Raw genomic sequence first — 17,087 nt, forward strand, 5'->3', positions numbered from 1 at the left:
CACAGATCCAACTTTTGGTTTGTTGATTTTTCCTGTTGTACATTTGTTTTCCATTTCATTTATGTCTGCTCATTATTTTCTTCCTTCTACTCTGTTTGGGTATAATTTGATATTTTCTCAACTTTTTCTTTTTTTAACATATCAAAATCTAAAAAAATATATTTTTAAGCTACTAATTTCCCTTTCAGAACAACTTTAACTACAACCTTCATGTTTTAATATGTTTTATTTTTATCATTCACGTGAAAATATTTGCTAATTTTGATTTTTTAATTCATGAATTATTTAGAAACATAGTGTTACTGTACTTTTTGATGTTAGGGATTTTTCTAGTTGTCTTTTTGTTACTGACTTTTAGCTTAATTCCACTGAAGTTAGAGAACGTTCTGAATAATTTTAGTCCTTTGAAATTTATGGTAGCTTATTTATGATCTAACATATGGTCAGTGTTGGTAAAATATCCCGTGTGCTTTTGTCAAGAATGTATGTTCTCCGTATGCTGTGCTTTATATATCAGTGGTCTAGTTTATCTATTGTGTTGTTTGCAGTTTTGTACATTTATTCTTGTTTTTTTATTTGCTTGTTCTATTCGTTACTAAGAGAGGTGGTTTTATCTTCTTATTACTAAGAAGGCAAGGCATCTTTTTATATTGTTCTAGGACATGTTTCTTCTGTGAACTGCCAGTTCATGTTGTTTGCCTATTTTTCTATTGAGTCGTTTGCCTCTCTCTTCAATTCATTGAACTTCTTTATCTATTATGGATATTAAGTTATATATATATGAAATTATAAATATATGTATTAGAAATATTTTCTCCATGTCTTGATTTATGAATTCTTTTCACAATACAAAAATGTTTAATTTTTATATTGTCAATTATGCCAATCTTTTCCTTTATAGCTTCTGGGTTTTATGTTTTTTTGAGACACGCCTCTCCCACTCAGATTCCTAAATTCTCTTACAGTTCGTTTCTGTTATTTAGGTCTTTATTCCAGAAAGAATTTATTTTTCTGCAGGACATCAGGGATGTAAACTGAGCATGGAATGACTGTACAAAATTTTTGGACAGATTCTAAATCATTTACATTTGTTTGTCTGAAAAAAAGTTTTATAGCACCAGTCATCAGAAAAATTTGTCAAAATAGTGTATTTCTTTAATATTTAAAAATTTTTGATAAAACTCTTTTTAATGTATGCAAACTTTTTCTTATACACAATTTTAGAGATGAGGAAGGAGCAGAGCATTTACGAAAACGAAGTTTGAAGTTGCCTTTTATGTTTGCCACTGGAGAAGCTGTGTTGTATGAGCTAGCCAGCCCTTTTCCTCCCGTGATGGATCCCTTACCACTAAGAAGTAAAAATGGTGCTAGTGGAAGAGATTCTGCAACCAAATCAACTCTAAATCAGGATTCTCTCAATCCCAGTTCCATCCTGGGTGCCATGATGCAACAAGATGAGTCTGTTTATCTTTATCCTGCTGCAAGTAGTGTACCTTTCGAAAGAAATTTTTTTAATGAATCTATGAATGAATGCAATAATTGGCAAAACAATATTGCACCAATGGGAAATGATAATATCCTGAAACGTGAGCAAATTGGTCAGGCTCAGGAAATGAACCCGACACTCTCTGGAGGTCATGCAGAGCTCTTTCAAGATAATAAAAATAGTGACTTGTACAGCATTATGAAACACCTAGGCATTGATTTTGAAGATATCAGACACATGCAGCAGAATGAGGAATTTTTCAGAACTGACTTTTCTGGAGAGGAGGACTTGAGAGACATTGACATAACAGATGAAATCCTGACATACGTCCAAGATTCTTTAAATAAGTCTACCTTAGTGTGTCCAGGTTACCAACAGCAACAATCCATGGCTCTGAACTCAAGCTGTATGGTACAGGAGCAGCTACAGTTAGAACAGCAGCAGCAGCTACAGCACCATCAAAAGCACACAGCAGTGGAGCAGCAGCAGCAACTGTGTCAGAAAATAAAGCACATGCAAGTTAATGGCATGTTTGCAAATTGGAACTCTAACCAATCTGTGCCTTTCAGTTGTCCTCAGCAAGACCTACAACAGTATAATGTCTTTTCAGACTTAACCGGGAGCAATCAAGAGTTTGCCTACAAACCTGAGATTGATGCTATGCCTTATACACAGAACTTTATTCCCTGTCCTCAGTCTGTATTACCACAACATTCCGAGGGTACGCAGTTAGACTTTCCCATGGGGAATTTTGAATCATCCCCATACCCTACTACTTCTTCTAATTTAGAAGATTTTGTTCCATGTTTACAAGTTCCTGAAAACCAAAAGCATGGACTAAATCCACAGTCAGCTGTAGTAACTCCTCAGACATGTTATGCCGGGGCCGTGTCCATGTACTCAGATGTGGTGCACGTGCCTCAGGTCCAGTACGGTCCAGCACTGCCAGGCCCACAGGCATTTTTAAACAAGGTAAGGGTTCCATCAACTTGAATAAACCCTGTCAGTCTGTCTTCTTACATTGTAAATAGACATGAGTTACAAATTTTTTATGCTAGTGAGTGATTTTATTATCTGCAGTGTACCTGTTAGAGAGCATTTCTAATTGTCTGTGACTCCTGCCTTTTTTTTAATATATAAAGCCAGTATTTTTCCAGGCTGTTATTAATTCAAGTATATCATGAAAGCAACATGAATATGTCCTTCAGTTACCAGGTGAAATTAGTGAAGTGTATTGTTTAGCATAGAGACTTTGGTTTATGGTTGATTCTTTAAAATGTTATGGCCTTTTAAAAATTCGGACTTCAGAAATATATTTGAATTTTTACAAATAATTTCTTCAAAGCTCAGTTGTTTTGTGTGTAGTTTGTCCTTGATGTCCAGAATTCAGTCCTCGGCTGGTCACTGTCCTCTGGCAGTCCTTCCATGTTATCTCCCAGATCCTCATTTTATCTTTTAAGGTGGAAGTTTTTTTCTGTCATTGTTTTTTTTCTTCTTCTTCTCCCCAGAGCACCCCCAGCACATAGTTGTATATCTTAATTGTAGGCCCTTCTAGTTGTATTACGTGGGACGCCACCTCAGCATGGCCTGATGAGTGGTGCTAGGTCCGCGCCCAGCATCCGAACCAGTGAAACCCTGGGCCATTGAAGCAAAGCGTGCAGACTTAACCACTCGGCCACGGAGTCGGCCCCTTTTCTGGCATTCTGAAAAAAAGATACCTCAGCTGGCTTTCCATCATAGGACTCAAGTTTGATATTGTATTTTTATTGTTTAAACATGTCATCAGAACCCTTCTAGCAGCAAGCATATTTTAACAAAATCTAGCAAAAAGAATCACTTAAAAAAATTAACAGTGATGATATTTGCTGTCTATGACCACTCATGAATATATCATGTTTCATTTATGCTTTTCCATTAGAAGATATTTAGTTCATTTTAAAGTATATTTTAATTTTGAAGAAAATCCTGGCTATAATTCATTGTTATCTGTTTACTGTGTATTAGAGGATAGTAATTTAAAAATCTTACTTGAGTCTTTATCCTTAATTGTTTTTGTCTGGCTTTTTTCATATCATTCGGTTTGTCTGATTGTATATGAGCTTTTTAATAGAAAATGGCAGAGAAGAGTTTTCTTATCCTCATTCTTGACATCCTTCAATTATGTTAAAATTTAATATTCATTTACAGTCTGTCTTACAACATTGCATGAAGTAAGCATGGGTAGGTAACCTAACATATATACTCTTGAGGAAAGGAAATTGTAGAGAAGTTAATTAAGTAAAGTTACATTTTGAACGGGGCTTGCATTAGCACATGAGTTCTTTACAGTGTTTTTTCCCCTGCCTACTTTGTATTATTTCTTTATGAATAATAAGATAAGGTAATAATTAGAATTACACTCTAATTCTGTAGACCTGTGTATTCCCTCAGGGTAGGCAGTCCACATGTGCCTCCCGAGCACTTGAAATGTAGCTAGTCCCAATTCAGATGTGCTGTAAGTGTAAAATACACACCAGTTTTGAAGGCTTAATTTGAAAAAAAGCGAAATTTTTTTTATTGATTTCATGTTGAAATGATAAATTTTGGCTATATCAGGTTAAGTAAAATATATTATTAAAATTAATTTAACTTGTACTTTTTAATGTGGCTACTAGAAAAAGTAAAATTACATGTGTGGCTCACGTTACATTTCTATTGAACAGCACTGCTCTAGACAATATATTTAAAGAGAATTGCTGGCATGCATTGTGTTATGATTGATGAGAGTAATTTATTTAAAACCTGCTATTCTCTGGGCAAATAATATTACCTTCCATTTAAAGACTTGACAAAGTTGCCATTCATTGTGGAATTTGAAGTTAAAAACATGCCAGATGAGATTTTTTAAATGTTTTATTATTTAATGGCTTAAGATATTTGAAAGATTCATTCTAATAAATTGCATTCCTATTTTTGTTTTCAGTTTCAGAATGGAGGAGTTTTAAATGAAACCTATCCAGCTGAATTGAATAACACTCAGACTGCCACACATCTTCAGCCCCTTCATCATCCGTCAGAAGCCACACCTTTCCCCGATTTGACATCTGGTGGATTCCTGTAATTCTAAGCCCAATTTTCACCTTGTTTTTTGTATTAAATTAGTTTGCAAAAGATTACAGAGTAATAAAACTGTCGATGTTGGACATCAGCAAGTTCACATGGAGGCATTGATGAATGTGTTCACTGTTATTCCAAACCAAATTTTAATGTTTTTTGAAAAGGAGTTAAAAACATAATGTCAAAATTACGTATACTACAGTTGTTAAAATAGAAAGTGTGCTGCCACAGAGGAGTGGGATACCGTCTGCATTTGACGTTCTTCTGAGCACCGCAAAATATACAGAGCTGATTCAGGGAAGTTTTATGACTCTTCTAAATAAGAAAACTCAATACAGTTTTCTCTATGGGAGTTTCTGTCATAATAAAAATGAAATACTTTGAGTTGTTAATTTCTGAATTCTTAGTCCTCCAAATACAAAGTTACGAAACTAAACTATCTCCTTATATTTTCAGCTTCTGCTTTTATCTCAGATGTTAAAATAAGTAGTTTGGTGCTTTTGTAAAAAGGTAATCTCAATACTTTCCTCTTCCATTGTTAATGTAAGTGCCTCACAGTTTTTCCTACCTATAACACTGTAGGATGTATATTTTATATGAAATATACTTTTCCTTTTTTAAATTAATAACATTCTGCACACAAATATTATTTGTATTTCTTAAATTCAGTCATTTTTATTAATCCAAGCATGTTTTAACTGCACTCACCCACTTTCTTCAGGTAAAGGACAAATAATGATTGAAAAGGTAATTATTTATTACATCTAGTTGCTTCTAGACTTTAAGTGTTTCCATGTGCCTTATTTTGAAAAACTTTGAAAGTATAAAATGTCTTTCCAAATTATTTCTTAATTATTATATAAATATTAAGACAACAGCACTAAAATTTCAACAGTGTTTTTGGAAGAGAGAGACCACTATTTCCCTTTCCTGAAGTCTCCATCATGATAGTTGAATGTTACAGTGTGAAAACTCTGCCATGAAAGGCAGCTTACCAACTTGCAATGAAGAGAAGCAGCTTTGTTTCTGGTCTTTAAACAAAGCACCGATTTCAGTGTCGATAAATTCTTTAAAAACTGTTTTAGATCTATTATCTTTTAAGATATAGTATGTTGACTTTATAAATTTCACTTAGTAGAGTGGAAACTGTTTTTCTCATATTTGAGGAGTGTTAAGATTGAATATAGCAGTGTTTGGTGGAAAGTATTGTTATGAGTGAAATGAATGGTGCATTGTATAGTTTATAATGAACAAAATTATTTGTAAAATATTTTCAATTTTTTGTTTAAAAATAGTCCATACCTTATATATGCACGTAAATAATTTGTTTGGGTTTTACATACTTTTATCAGTCTTTCTAAGAAGTCAAATAATGAGTCCAACTGCTTTTAAGTGATACTAAGAAAAAGAGAACCATGCATTCTCTTAATTTCAAACATTAGGTTGTTTTCATAATAGAATGACCTTTATTATCAGTAAGGCAAATTAATCACTGTCCTCAGGTGATTTAAAAGGAAAGTGCCACCGGCTGTCATTCTTTCATTCAAATATGAGGTCTGAGGGCACAGACACGTTTTGCATGCATTATATAAAAACTTGATGGGATCCCAAACTGAGATGTAGTATTAAAATACATTTGTCATTTCTTTTCTTTTTTTTAGTAAATTAATGTATATAAAAGTGACTTCAGACAAAATATGTCAGTTCTCTGCATTTTTAGTCAAAATATTAAATCTGTAGAATCAATTTAAGTATTGGAGAAAACAAATTTGTCTAAAACATTTCATAATTTGTTTCCAGCATGAGGTGTCACTAGATATTTAGACCAGTATCTAGATTAATATACCATTTTTACATTTAAACCTTTCATTAAAAGTCTTCATATAAACCATTTTTTTAAGTCTTTCCCACAGGTTATTGGATGAATTGTTTAGTGTAAAAATAGGCTTTTTAAATTGTGAATATGATGACAATCAATTATACACTTATTATAAAATTAAAAATTTTTAAGCAATATTGTATATTTTTATCTATATAAAAGAAGTAAATTTATCTAAGAATAATAAAATCACATTAAACCAAATACACCTTTGTCTGTATTGCTAAGTGCCAAACAAAGACAGCTTTGCGTACTGCTGTATTGAGAGATTGATTCTTAGATGATGTGCACTTCTAAAGCTATGGCTGTGTCTGTTTTGAACTTTCCCTGTACCAGGTGATTCTTACAGTATCTGAAGATCTACCAGTATTCTGATGTATTATGAAGCTCTCCATCATTACTATGCACAAACCCAATGTTTTTTTAGTATTACTAAATTTTTGGTAAATGTTTTCATGGCTTTTCGCTTTCTTTCAAAATGTTACATATGCCATGCGTACATTTTTGTTTAAAATATGACTCATCCTTATTATCAAACAAAATTGTATACAATAATATATGGTAATAAAATAATCACCAAGTATGAATAATATGTTTTAATGTAAATTCTTCTTTATGGTCCTGTAAAGGAAATTAGTATTTGTGGTATAGTATTTTAGCTATTTTACTTTAAGGCAATGTGTAATATTTAAGGACATGTTAAGTCAGTAATTCAGAAACTTCTTATAAAGTTCTTCCTCTGGATATTTTGGCCGTTACTTGAATATAAAAAACACTTCCAATAGCTTCATAGATAAAATGCTTCTGAAATGGACTGTTAAACCTTGTGTTTTCAGTGTTGTAATGATGTTAGTATCTCAGATTAAAATCAAAATTCCATTTCCATAGATAACATTTTAAGAATATTTATGAGGAATTTTGAAAACAACCATTAGTTATAGTTTGTGCTTAGATTAGAAAAATTATTGCCCAAACCTATGCTCTCTCTCTAACAAGTATGACATGTTAAGCCTTTGGCGTTAAATTCATCACTGCTAGACACTCACCAAGAATTGTGCAATTAAAATTGTTGAAGAAGGATTCCTGAGAAAAACAAAGTTTCATTCTAGTAACAAGTATTTTCACATTAATTTTATGTTTATCCTTACAATCATTAGATATTTTTCTCAACCCAATAGAAACATAGCAAGTTAGCATCATACTTAGTTCTGAACATTTTGGAAAGACCGTCTTGCGTCTAAAATGCACATAAAATATGTAATTTTAACTATTTGATCTGAAAACAAGTAAAAATCCAGATAATTGTATTTCTGATCTCTGCTTTCACTCAGTCAAATGGCTTCTGTCACCATGAATGACTTCAGCTTGCCCTCTTTTCACCAAGCCTGCCCAACACTGACCCAGGGATGTTAGCTACTCACAGGACTAGGTAATACCTCTCTTATTCTTCTCCCAGTGTGTACACAGGACCTTGCTTCCAGTTTTACTAAGAAAATTGAGACCATCAAAAACCCAGAACACATCCTAAGTGCATCGTACTTCAACAGTACCACTATCGTTGGTCTCAGGCTCACCTCGAATGTGAGGAGGTGAGTTTCCCCGAACTCCAAGAATAACATCCTTCCTTTCCAGTTCTGCACTTGGCTTCTCCGTCCCCCTTCTCCAGAGTCTTTTCTCTCGTCCTCCATAGGCTTCACTGTGTGGAGGTTTCTCTCCATCCTGTAAAAAACTTACTTGATCCTGCATCCCTTTTCTTGTTAAATTACTTCCTTTCTCTAAAACAATTTTTGATTTCCTGAAATCTGGCTTTGTTTTCCACTCTTCTGTTATACTGCTTTGTGGAAGTTCTCTTTACTCCCTTCTTAACCATAGGCTGATTCTCTGTGGCCCTACAACCAAATTGATTGCACCCTCAGTGAACTTTTTACTGCCCATAGCTTGCATGATATTAGTTGTCCTGCACCCTTCACTTTCCATTTTTAGCTTTTTTCTTCTCCTCCCACCTGTCCACAGGCTTAGTTCTCACCATTTGTGGTTCTTTCTCTACATACTGTCCCCTTGGAAGGTCATCCCTTTACAACTACTACACCTTTAAGATGAATCCCCTCAAAACCTTTTATCTCGCCTCTAAAGAGAGGTGAGTTAAAAAGACACCTTATCTCTGACATTTGTACAGCATCCTTTCCTTTTGGGAGCAGCATAGAAAAGCTAAGCACACAGTCTCTCGAGTCAGACTCCTGGCTTCAACACATAGAAGATGAATCATTGGGAAGGTTTCGTACTCTAAGCCTGAGTTTCCTTTTCTACAAAATAAGGATAATGGTAATACCTGCCTTACTGGGTCGTTGGAGGATTCAATAAATAATCTATGTACAAACACTTAGTTCCCAATGGCCAAAAGTTGAACAATTTGAGTAACAAAATAAATAATGATAGCATTGAATCACAAACGAAATAGGAAAATAAATATGCATGGGCCCATCCTGATGTAAATAAATAATTGAATAAATAAATGAGGGAGAAGGGGCAAATACTTGTAGATACTACACCCTCCAACAGATGGAGGTTAATACTCCTCCCCTTCAGTGTGGGCTGCGCTCGGTGACTTGCTTCCAAAGAATAGAGTACGGAGAGGGAAAACATAATTTCATGTTGTGGAAATCTGGCAAGCACTACTTTAACTGAGTGCTCAAGGTTAACGTCACCAATAATAATCACGATAGTATGTCCTCCTGATAGGATGCTATGACAAGCACACCTCAGCTCTAGTATCCTGACAAACACGTAACCCCAGTCTAACATGAGAAAATATCAGACAAACCCAAATTAAGGGGCATTTCACAAAATTCCTGCAAGTACTCTTTTAAAGCGTCAAGGTCATGAAAAACAGACCAAGACATTGTTACAGATCAGAAGAGGCTAAGGAGACATGGGATTCTGGGTTGCATCCTGCCATAGAAAAAGGGCATTAGTGGAAAAACTGCAGAAATCCAAATAAAGTTTAGTTTAATAATATTGTACCAATGTTACTTTCCTAGTTTTGACCAATGGACCATGGTTACATAAGACATTAATGTTACAGGAACATGAAGGGAATAAATGAACTCTATATCTTTACAACTTTTATGTAAATCTACAACTATTCCAAAAGTTTATTTACAATCATTTTTATATTAAAAAATACGTAATTTGTTGATTGCCACATAGCAAGTACTCAATAAATGTCTGCCATTACTATTTCTCTGTGATATCTAAACAATCTCTTTTCAGTCAGAGGCAAATCTGTACATTGACACCAACCCTCCTCATTCTGTTTCTGTTGATTTGATGAATAGCTTGGTTTTTAGTCACCAGTTCAATGTTCCTTTCCACTTTGTTCTCCTGACATCATTCTTTTCAAAGCCCTTCTAGCCTTGTTTCCATAGCTCCTATACATTAACTATAATAACCTATTTTTCCATTCCAGTTAAGTACAGCTAACCCTCAGACTGAGCATTTGTAATTGCCTGACTTCTGTCAACTTGAAATTTCCTCTTCTAATCACAGCCTCTTCTTTCCACTTTCCCAATCCTTTCTCCTTTGTTCAGCTAGCTCTTCACCTTTGTTAGGATCTCCAGAACCTTGGTGCATGTTGTTCTTTTTCAGGCCACTAGCCTGGACCTCAGTATTAGGATTTCAGCAATATTTTTGCTTTTATTCTGGAGTTGCTCAGTTCCTTATTGGTAACTGCCACTCTAAGCCATAGCCTTGCCAAAACTTTCTTTTCTTAATAAGCAGTCTTGCTAGAAAAAGTGGCAAAACTGAAATAATTAACCTCACCTCAAACTTTTACCATGTTTATGGCAGAGACTGACAATTACCTACACCAATATCATTTTCCTTTCCTTTTTATTAAGAGAACCCTAACTTTTCTCTGGTCACGCTGAGGATAAAAAGACTGTGTTTTCCAGCCGCCTTTGTGGATAGGCGTGGCTAATGTATGTTCTGGCCAAATATATGAGAGCAAAACTTGTGTGTGGTACTTCCAGGAAGGCTGCTTAAAGAGACCTAATGTATCTGGGAGGAGCCTTTTTTTTTGCCTTTCTGCTTTTCCTCACATGCCAGCACATGTGGATGTGGTGGATAGAGCTCCAGCAGCTATCTTGAACCATGAAGACAGAGGCCATAAACTAGGATGATGAAGCAAAAATAGGATGGCCCAGGGTCCCTCATGACTTGGAGCCACCAAACTAACCCTTATCTGCCTACCTCTAGATTTCTTTTATGTAAGAGGTCAGTGGACTTCTGTTCTCGTTAACCCATCTTTCTCATCTCCACCCACCACCACCCCTGGAGTATCCTCATCTCACTCTGCAATGACATTATCTCCAACTTGACTGAAACTGTCTAACATCATCTTCAGTTTTCTACTTTTTGACTTTTATGGTTTTTTCTCTCAGTTATCCTCTCAGATTTTTCTTAGTTCTGTCTTTTTCCTGCATCTTCAGTCATTGAATGCAATGGTTTCTTCAGCATACAAGCACAATCCATTCTCCTCTAAGGAAAATAAATCAAACTACCACTTCAGATTTTTTCTTCTTTTTCCTTTCTTTTTCTTTTGTTGTTATACATCTGAATAGAGCAGTTGGCTAACACTTGCTCTCTTTACTTCCTTACTGACCTCTTATTTTTTAAACCTTCACAGTCTGCATTTAACTATTACCAATTTTATGTGGACAAACATTCTATTAAGTCAAGAAATCTACCTTCCTTGATACTTTCTTACCCTGGTTTCTGTAACATTGTACTCTCCTAATTATTTTCCTGATTTCCAATTATTCTTGGTCCCTCACCTTCTGTAACACTAAAGATGGACTTTTTTAAAGGTTCTGTGTCCTCTTTCCTTCCCTCTCTGTACCTGTCTCTCCTAATAGTCTCACCTAATCATATTATTGTGTGTAACTCAGTATGCAGCCTAATCTCTCATCTGAGTTCCCTGCCCAGATTTTCAATGGTATATTTTATACAACACGTAGTATAGTACATTTGTTAAAATAAAAAGTACTAGCACTTAAATTGTCCTTCAACAAAACTGAGTGGATAATTTTCCCTCCTGAATCTAGTGATTTTCCTATCAATTTTGTTAACGCCCCATCCCCATGCTTCCAGCAGCCCAAACCCCAATGCCCACATCTGTCCCTCTCTGTCACCCCAGTAGTCAGTGCCACGGGACAGTGGAATCATTTGCTTCCACACTTACAATCCGAGACACTTTAGGCTGAAGTTATATTTAGGAACTCAGCTAGAATGATCTACCAACTCACAGCAAGAAAAGGCAGACTAAGGGAGAAAAAGACTTCTTAGTGGAGACAGGAGAGGCGCTTGTAGGAATGACCTGGTTATAGGGATTGAGATTTAGAACTGAGACTGAAATCTGTGTTTCAGAATTAGGTTACAAATTCTGACTAAATATTCTCAAGGGTATTAATTTCCATGGTCTTTGAAGGTACTTCCCTTCCTTCTTAGCGAATCAGCTGACATGTGGAATATCCAGACTAGCTATCTTTGAATATTGAGTGAGTCACCGCACTTCAAGAAGAGTGGAAAAGTTCACCTTCTTGTCAAGAACTGTGAAGGGTTTGAGATTTTACCCTACAGTCAAGCTAACCAGTTAGCAGTCGCAGTTTCATGGATACTGGCAAAAAGACATAAGACTCCTGGGTCAGAGGCAAAGGGTGGTTTATTCCCTACAACAATCAGCAGTAGCCAGAGTGTCAGCATCTGCACTGGTTCCCCACAAGGCAAGGCAAACATCTTCACATACAGGCGTAGGAAAGGAACCCTGAACTTACGGAACCCAAATCTTTTATAATGGGCGGTGTACATGCTTGACATTTTGCTCTGAAGGGAGAGACTGTGTCTTCTAAGGCTGTTCACTATACAAACATCCTTGAAACGATTGTTCAGGACCAAAGCAGTCAGTGCGCCTTCTTGCAAAATGTGCAAAAACCCAAGAGAGCCATGGAGAATTGTCTCCAGCACTTATGACTGGTTCTGCTTGCTCTTTCAAATAAAATTTTCATCCTTCCTTTCTTGACTGCCACCCTGTTCTTGGCTGAAGAGACAACAATTATTTGAGAGTGATGATAGCATGGCAAACCTGAAAAAGTCTCTATCCCCAGATTACATTATTCTGACTCTCCAGGGAAATAGCTCTCAAACTCTGACTCTAACACTCTGGTGCAAGCCCTTGTAAAAGTCAATATGCCCTGATGTTTAAGAGTTCCCGGAGTACAGTGGGTTTGAAGTCTGGTTCTATTCCCTTGCTAGATGTGGGATCTGGGGAGCTTATTTAACCTTTCTGTGCCTTAATTCCCTCCTCTGTACAAAGAATATAATGACTCTACCTTGTAAGATCTTTATGAGAGCCAAATGAGATTATGTGTACAAAGTACTCAGCACAGTGAAGTGGCACACAATAATGTGTTAAAGAATTGTTAGCTCTTATTATTTTTGGAGTCCGTATTAGTGTGAAGGTCAAGCTGGTACAATGAAGAGACCAAAAACTGTATTTTTTCAGAAATAGACATTTGTCTAAAGTAAATGGGCTCTGCTCCACAAAGCCACCCAGGCTGGCGGGGCAACTCTTCCGTCTTCAATATGCTTCTGACCCTGCCTTTTCCAACTAGGAGGAAGGAAAGGAAAGAACATGTCCAGGACAAGGATCTTTGAGTGAATAAGTCAGAAGTTGCACACATCATTTCTGCTTAACATTCTATACCCATGAACTTAATCTCATGGTCACAGTTGGCTGCAACCATCTGTGCAGTCGTAATTCTATTTCCATGGAAATAGAAGAAACAGGTTTTAGTGGATAACTTAAAGGGCCTAATAAAAAATAAATAGCACCTTCCTTTTCCATTTGAATTTTGAAGCTATTGAGAAATAAGAAAAAAAGTATAAACAGAAAAAAACACATCATCACTTTAGAAACCATAACTTAGCACAAGAGTCAAATGAGAGTTGCTCAGTCCTCTCCCCAGTCTCCAATCTAGACGTGAGAACAGAATATTCTGGGATATTTTGAGTGGGCAGTCAGCCTACTTTTCCATGTAACTGCCTCTTAGAGCTCAAGATAGAGAAAAAAGGAAAAAGAGACCAAATTCCTCATGGCCAAGACAATTAATAGATTTGCTTTGCATATTTGAGGAATGTGGACAGATGCTGTCACCCACCTGGCCTTTCTACCCTGGGGAGAATTAAGGAAAAAAGCAAGAGGCTAGGAGTGCTCATCTTTCCTCATGGAAACCTGAGCAAAAGGAAAAAGATTTTTCTGTCCAAAACGTGACCACCACTATCATCATCATCATCAACATTATTGTTATTACAAAGCAACCCAATTTGCTGAAAACTTCTGTTAACAACCATTTCCATTGTCCATTATTTTGTTCAATGGCATCTATGAGATGCAGAACTAAGTCAGATTTAGACTTAGAAAACAATTTGTCTCTCTGGCAAAGTATTTTAATTTATTTCATTCGCCTCTTTGCACCGCCAGGAAGCACAGAATCCAGTTTTGTACTTCGATGCAACAGCATCCCTCTGCCTTTATTTCAAGCAGTTATTTGTGCTTCTGCCTTAGTACTATTCCTATCTCATTTGTTACTTCCCTCCTGATTTCATCACCTTTTTTTTTCAAGTTTTCACACAAGTTGCCACAAATTCTTTTAAGGTAGGATATAAATTATCCTTATAAAGACACAGTCACTAATTGCAATGAGGTGGAGAAAATATTGAAGAGAAATATGCTGTGAGTGATTTCAAATAAAATGTTGGCCAATTAAACTTAGGAGCATTTACAGGAGATAGAGTGGCTCAGTATAGAAGCAACACCTTAAGATAAAGAAATGATGCCTATGAACAATGGTTTCAATCCTGTCTGCCTTTCCAGAAGCAATGACATTTTTCCATGATCATTCTCTTTGACATTACTAACTTAAAATTATTTGCAATGTCCATGAAATTCTTTGCTTTTTGGCCCCTTTAATATTCCCAATCATAGTTGTCTTACATCCTCTACTATCTCATCCTTCATATTGTTTGTTCTCCTCGCTGGACCAGAGTAAACCAAAGGAGCCCAGAGTGGAAACACTTGTGAGAGTTCATGTGGGGATACATGTGAAACACCTCCTTAACACTCCTATAAATAAGTGGGTGAGACTGTGGGAAGGTCGTCAGTCCTTTCTTTTGTAGGTGAGGTCACGTTGAAACTTGAGTCATTACTGCCAATTCTCATAGGCTGATAGGAAAACTCAAGCTACACACTTAGAGATGAGGAAATTGAGGCCAAAGAGGCAAAGTGGTCTGTTCAGGTCACACAGGCAGTAGTGGAGACAGAATCTAGGCTCTGCACCTCTGAATTAAGAGTGCTTTCAGAGTACATCCTCTAACAGCCACCGTACAGGTGCTTTGCTGTGTTGCTTAATCTAGGTTATCTCATTGACTCACTATATCCCCATGAGGTAAATATATCTATCCCAATTTTACACATGATGAAACTATATTTTAAGAAGAAATCAAAATGATGGTTGTGCTAAACAGAATAATGGCCTCCCAAAGATGTTCGTATTCTAATCCCCAGATTAGATAGTAAAAGTGTCTTCACAAGTGTTGTTAAGGTAAGGAGCTTGACATGGGAAGCTTATCCTTGATTATGTCAGCAGGCCCAATGTAATCATGAGAGTCCTTATAAGAGGAAGGCAGGAGGGTCAGAGTCAGAGAAGGGGATGTGATAACAGAAGAAAAGATCACAGAGAAAGAAAGAGAAAGAGAAATTGAAATTGACTTGAGGATGCTGTGCTGCTAGCCTTGAAGATGGAGGGCCACAGGCCAAGGAATCCAGCCTCTAGAAGCTAGAAAAGACAAGGAAACCCATTCTCCCCTAGTGCCTTCAGAAGGAATGCAGCCCTGCTGACCTTGATTTTAGGACTTCTGACCTCCAGGAAGATAATCAATCTGTGTTGTTTTAAGCAACTAAGTTTGTGATAATTTGTTACAGAAGCAACAGGAAACTAATATAGTGGTTATAGATTTTAAGAAGGCAAAGGAGGCTTTTGGGAAGAAAACAACTACTCTTCTATTATAACCATTTCTAAAGAAGAATAAAAGAGCTGTTCTCTGTACCTCTCCCTGGCCATTCTGTGAGGGAGGACCAGGAAGTTCTGGTAGTATTCCCCAACCTTCCTCTCCACCCTCAGATACATCTGGGTGTGCAAAAACCCTGCACTTTATGAGGATGATAGTGGTGCCTGATGGGCTCCAGCCTTGCCTTGGCATTGCAAAGAAATGTGGAAGAGCACAGCCAACTCACAGTTTCATTACAGCTTTGCCTTTTCCAGATGTTTATCTCATGCAGAAGCCAGGAAATACATTGCTTACAGCCCCACATGTGTTTTTGAAGAGGGATCCTGATAAATGTGTCTGGTCTTTGAAAATAACCTTAAAAATTGGCCTTATTCCTAGGAGAAAAATGGCTTTACTGCAGTAAGTTAGACGTTACACAAACAATGTCAGTTCTACATCTTCAAGTGTTTGTTCTGTGCTTAAAATTAACAAAGCTATTTTGAGGATGCTTTTTACAGCTCTGCATCTAAGGTGCTTGTGTATGAAAGAAAATAACGTTTTTACCTTTACCATGATGTCATCACCTCGTAGCATCTAAGAAAAGACCATTAAAAGAGAATAAGTGACCCAAAACTGTCAGAAAAGCTCTTCTTTTCTGAATACAGTACAGTATACATTTGTGCAGTGCTTTATTTGCACAGCAATTTCACATCCATTACTGAAATTGATTCTGACTAGTGCACTATAAGGTGAGTTTTTATGGAAAAGGAAGAATCCAAGAAGATTGTTCAACACCACATGGGTAGTAACTTGTGACATCAAAGATTGTACTCAAGTCATCTGACTTCCAACTTCAAATTTTTTTAGTATTTCAGGATGATCTTCAGTAGGATACAAGAGTTGAATCATTGGTTTAACTACACGCATCAAGCAGTTACAATTTCCCTTGAATTTCAGATGCTAAGCTGTGGGTTAATCCTCAGATAGTAAGGTGGAATTTCTACTGTGGAATCTATTGAAGAATTAGTATTCCTACAGTAGAGAAAATTGAGGCCAGAATGAAAGATAATTAATGCTTGTTCTACCTAAAGTGCCCCTCATTTGTCCAGTAAGCTAATAAACTAGATTTAAAAATGATTTGGTCATTTGATGGACCAATCTTTCAGGAGGCTTCTCTCCTTGATTTAAGTAGATGTGAAATTAAATGTCTCCCACTGAACATTGATATCACCTAAGATATTCAAGATGGCTCTTTGCTCTCGATAGAATTTCATCTTTCCTGGAAAATTAATGTGTGCCTGTACAAAAGCTATTTACAAAATTTATTCTTACATTTGTGTATGTATCAAAGAAAAGTCCTTAATGGCAAATTAGACATTTAAAAAGTTATGAAAATATTTCAGTTTAAAACAAAAGTATGAGCACGCTTAGATAATAGACTCCCATGATTTCTTGAATTCACAAACTATAGCACTTCAACAATCACTTAAAAATTAAGTTACCAGATTCTACAGTATAGAAAGG

The 17,087-nt window shown here is 36.2% G+C and overlaps 1 protein-coding gene across 1 annotated transcript in view; it reads left to right on the forward strand.

Annotated features, from left to right (window-relative positions):
* The window catches only part of AHR (aryl hydrocarbon receptor), a 47,259-nt gene extending 40,211 nt beyond the window's left edge, over window positions 1-7,048 (forward strand). The window contains exons 10-11 of the mRNA XM_023639324.2: window positions 1,225-2,458; window positions 4,449-7,048. Of these exons, the coding sequence (XP_023495092.1) occupies window positions 1,225-2,458; window positions 4,449-4,586 (1,372 nt within the window). The 3' untranslated portion in view covers window positions 4,587-7,048. The remainder of the gene's footprint in view (window positions 1-1,224; window positions 2,459-4,448) is intronic.
* The last annotated feature ends 10,039 nt before the right edge of the window (window positions 7,049-17,087 follow it).

Source organism: Equus caballus, chromosome 4 (genome assembly GCF_041296265.1).
Source record: "Equus caballus isolate H_3958 breed thoroughbred chromosome 4, TB-T2T, whole genome shotgun sequence".
Taxonomy (NCBI): domain Eukaryota; kingdom Metazoa; phylum Chordata; class Mammalia; order Perissodactyla; family Equidae; genus Equus; species Equus caballus.